General features: G+C 33.8%; 1 protein-coding gene across 1 annotated transcript; it reads right to left on the reverse strand.

Annotated features, from left to right (window-relative positions):
• Positions 1-414: 414 nt before the first annotated feature.
• On the reverse strand, positions 415-1,627 carry LOC116666623 (olfactory receptor 5AN1-like). Its single transcript, XM_032490456.1, has one exon. The coding sequence runs from the start codon at positions 1,593-1,595 to the stop codon at positions 564-566; it is 1,032 nt and encodes a 343-aa protein (XP_032346347.1). The 5' UTR covers positions 1,596-1,627; the 3' UTR covers positions 415-563.
• Positions 1,628-5,070: the final 3,443 nt, after the last annotated feature.

Here is a 5,070-nt window from a genome sequence, read left to right on the forward strand (position 1 = left end):
GAAAATGACTTACACAAATATAAGCTATCTTATTGGTCTGCATGGGAGGCACGGCCTGGCCAATTATATAGCTTTTTTTCTGTGCAAAGATATATTCTCTTTTTGTTCATTCTCACTCTTGTTAGAAACACAAAATGAACATCAGTCACCACCATGTCTGGATTAAGCAGCAACACAATATTTGGGACACAAGATTTCCCTGTAAGTTATCCCTCCTCTAGAGTCAGAAGCCCAAGACTGAATAAGGCTCAATTTAAGAAGCAAAAAAGAAGCAATAAGGTTCTAAATCTTGATGTTTCACAAATACTTGAGAATATATTAATATATGATGAGACCACTCCTTATGTAGGATGAAAATAATGAGCCCCTAGAACTTAAAAATATTGTGTTTATGTGGCATCAAGTTGACTCTTGGTCCATTTTGGCATGTTATCCGTGTTAAATGAAACTTTCTTTGTCCCAAGGCAGTATGAATTTTGTTATAGGTCATTCATATGAATATTGTTGTGTGTTAAGATGATTCTGAAAGGACAAATCTGTTAGAAATCTCAGAATCTGTGACCTCAACAATACCCTCTCTTCTTTTGCAACCTCTTCAAGGCATCTTTGATTTCTTTGTTCCTCAGACTGTATATCAAAGGGTTTAACATGGGAATCACCACAGTGTAGAAGACCGATGCAAATCTATCAAAGCTGGAGGAACCACCAGTGCTTGAACTCAAATAGACAAATATGCTTGAGGTATAGAAGAGGGAAACTGCTATCAGGTGAGAAGCACAAGTGTTGAAAGCCTTGGACCTGCCTTTTGCTGAAGTGATCTTCATGATGGAGATGACAATGTAGACATAGGATATCATGATAACTAGGACATTTATTATCCCAAAGAGCATTGTTAATATAGCAGTCAAGAGCTGTAAAGAGAAAGTGTCAGTGCAGGACAGGACTAACAGCTGGGGCATGTCACAGAAGAAGTGGTTGATGACATTAGGCCCACAGAAGTGGAGCTGAAGCATGGCACACAATTGGGATATGGAAGCAGAGAGTCCAGCCATATAGGATCCCAGCACCATCTGAACACAGAGAGTGGGTGACATGACTGATGAATAGAGAAGTGGATTACAAATGGCAGCATATCGGTCATAAGCCATGGCTGTCATGAGACAAGACTCACTCAGTCCCATGGTTGAAAATACAAAGTATTGAACAACACAACCCACGAAGGTGATAATTTTCTGCTCCTGGAAGAAGTCGTAGAGCATCTTGGGTGCTGTGGAGGTCACATAGCAGATATCTATGAAGGACAGATGACTGAGGAAGAAGTACATGGGTGTGTGGAGATGGGAATCTATTCTTATTAAAATGATGAGGGACAGGTTCCAAGTCAGCGTCATAATGTAGATCACCAGGAATACAACAAAGAGTACTACTGTGATTCTGGGAAAATCTGAGAATCCCAAAAGGACGAAATAGGTGATCTCTGTAATATTTCCTCCCCTAATCATTGGCTTGGTGCCCCTAAAATCAAAAAAGGAGATAAGAGAATGCATTGCTGACTCAGGTGAAATGGTAAGCTTTAAAATTTTCGTTAGTGCCATATTTCTTCCTTCACTTAATACTGGAAAGGGGAAAATGCTTCACTGTCCTGGTGAAAAACCCCTGGCTTTTGATCTCAAAGTGTCAGTTAGTGCCTTTTCAGTTATTTCATGAGGTATCATGAAAATTAAAAGATGTATTTAAAAAGTTGATTGAAAACTTTGAAGTAAAGCAATAGTAATGCTGAGATTATCATATCTAATGGAAAATATCACTGATTAAAATAATAGGTCTTTAAGAGGCCTCTGATAATTGAATATAGAACTGCAGCTTTATAATAATAAAACATAAGTGCTATCCTTTCAGAATAAGTGTGATATAGTTATTCTCTCCCAAATGGCCATCTAGATGAATTTTTAAGTTTTCTTCTTTCACCCATAAGAAAAATTACCCTGTCATAACTTCTCAAATTTTTTTATAAATATATTCAATACAATATCTCCTAAATAGCCTGGAATTTTACCTCATGATTTACAATCCTGATAATGTTTTGGTGGAACACAGAATGTGTGCTTATTTGCAAAAACATGGATGGACATTGGTGGTATTACGATCAGTGAAATAAGTCAGATAAAGACAAATACTCTATAATATCACTCATGTGTGAAATCTAAAAATCAAATAAATAAATATAATTGAAGAACAGACTCACCAATATAGAGAACAAACTAGTGGTTACCAGTGTGGAGAAGGAAGAAAGGAGGGGCAAGGTAGAGGGAGAGAATTACAAACTACTATGTATAAAATAAATAGGCTATAAGGATATTTTGTATAGCACAGGGAATATAGCAATATTTTATAATAATTATAAATGGATTATGACCTTTAAAAATCATGAATAACTATGTTGCACACCTGAAAATTATGTAACATTGTACATCAACTATACCTCAATTAAAAAAACCCACTAGGTCAATGATAAAGTCAAAGAGGAAATCAGAAAATTCCTCCAGACAAGTGAAAATGGAAGAACAACATTCCAAAATCAATGGGATGCATCTATGAAAGGGAAGTTAATAGCATTTCAGGCCTTCATTAGGAAACAAGAAAATCTCAAATAAACAACCTAACTCACCTCCTTAAATAATTAGAAAAACAAGAATATATAAAACCTAAAGTTAGCAGAAGTAAGGAAATAATAAAAATCACAGAGGATATAAATAAAGTAGCAATTAAAAAATTGAAAAGATCAGTGAAACCAAGGTCTAATTTTTTTGAAAGATAAACAAAATTGGTCAACCAATAGCCAGGCTCATCATGAAGAAAAGAGAGAGCACTCAAATATACAAAATAAGAAGTGAAAGAGGAGAAGTAACAGCCAATACCACAGACATACAAAAATGAAAATACTATGAAGTGTTTGAAATATGAAAGTACTATGAAGTTATATGCCAACAAATTGGAAACCAAGAAGAAATGTTTTGAGAAACATACAAACAGCCAACCCTGAATCAATAAGAAATAGGTAATTTGAACAGACTGATCACTAGAAGTAAAATTGAATTTGTAATAAACTTCAACCAAACAAAATTCCAGGGCCACATGGATTCACAGGGGAATTCTGCCAAACATATAAAGAAAAGTTAATACCTATCCTTCCCAAACTGTTCAAAATAATTGAAGAGGAAGGAACATTCCCAAATTCACTCTATTAGGCCATTATCAACATGATACCAAAATCATAAAAAGGCACTACAAAAAAAGAAAATTACAGGCCGATAGCTTCAATGAATATAGATGCAAAAAATTCTCAATATTAGCAAACCAAACCAACAATATATATAAAGGATCATACACCATGATCAAGTCAGATTTATTACAGGGGCACAAAAATGGTTCAACATTCAGAAATCAATGTGATAAATCCACATTTTTAAAAGGAAGAATAATAATTGCATGATTATCTCAATAGGTGCAGGAAAAGCATTTGACAAAATACAATATCCATTCATGATTTTAAAAAAATTCATCAAACTGGGTATAGGAGGAATGTACTTCAATATAATAAGGGCCATTTATGACAAACCCAAAGCTAACATACACAGATGTGAAAAGGTGAAAGCATTTCCTCTAAATTCAGGAACAAGACAAGGATGCCCACTCTTGCCACGTTCATTTAACATAGTATTGGAAGTCCTTGCACAGTAATAAGACAAGAAAAAAAATTTAAAAGGCATCAAAATTACAATGGAAGGGTTAAAATTGTCACTATTTGCAGGTGGCATAATACTTTATACAGAATACCCTGAAATGTCCACCCAAAAACTGTTAGAACTAATAAATGAATTTAGCAAAGTTGCAGGATATAAAATTAATATACAGAAATCTGTTGTTTTTCTATACATTAATAATGGACTATCAGAGACAGAAAGTGAAAAAAATTCCATTTAAAATCACATTAAAAAGAATAAAATACATTGGAATAAACTTAACCAGGGAGGTGAAAAACCTACACTCTGAAAACTATAAAACATTGACTAAGGAAATGGAAGTTACAATGAAATGGAAAGTTATTCAATGCTCTTGGATTGGAATAATTAATATTGTTAAAATGGCCATACCACCCAAAGCAATCTACAGATTTAATACATCCCTATCAAAATATCCACAACATTTTTCACAGAACTAGAATAACCCTAAATTTTATATGCAACCATAAAAGACACCAATTTGCCAAAGCAATCTTGAGAAAAAAGAACAAAGCTGGAGGTACTAAACTCTCAGACTTCAGATAATACTACAAAACTACAGTAGTCAAAGCAGTGTGGTACTGGCATGGAAATAGATACATTGGTCACTAGAATAGAATAGAGAGCCCAGAAATAAAAAAAACACACACACAACTTGAAAAAATACATTGCCGAATCACTCTGCTGTGCATCTAAAACTAACACAATATTATAAATGAACTATACTTCAATAATTTAAAAATCCAAACCATTAATTAAAAAAAAGAAAACAAACTATTGATATCCAAAGGGGAGAGGGAAAGAGGAGACATATTAGGGGTAAAGGATTAAGAGACAATTACTATGTATAAAGTAGATAAGCAACAAGGATATATTATATATCACAGGGAATTACAGCCATTATCTTGTAATAATTCTTGATAAAGTATAATCTGTAAAAATACTGAATCACTATGATGTACACCTGAAACTAATACAACATTGAAAATCAACTACAAAAAAAAAAAAGACAAGAGAGAGCAAACACTGGTAAGTATGTAGAGAAAAAAGAACCCTTGTGCACTGCTAAGCTGATGTAACTTGATAAAGCCACAATGGAAAGCAGAGTAGAATTTTTTCAAAAAATTTAAAAAAGAACTACAAATGATTCAACAATTCCACTTCTTGGCATATACCCAAAGGAAATGAAGTCACTGTCCCTAAGAGATACATATGCCCCATGTTCTCTGCAGCATTATTTACAATAGTCAAGACATTGAAACAACCTAATTGTTCATTGACAGATGAA

This window comes from Camelus ferus, chromosome 10, assembly GCF_009834535.1.
Source record: "Camelus ferus isolate YT-003-E chromosome 10, BCGSAC_Cfer_1.0, whole genome shotgun sequence".
NCBI classification, from domain to species: Eukaryota; Metazoa; Chordata; class Mammalia; order Artiodactyla; family Camelidae; genus Camelus; species Camelus ferus.

Excerpts from the sequence above, each read along its gene's own strand:
- LOC116666623 (XM_032490456.1), bottom strand. The coding sequence starts at position 1,595 with ATGGCACTAACGAAAATTTTAAAGCTTACCATTTCACCTGAGTCAGCA.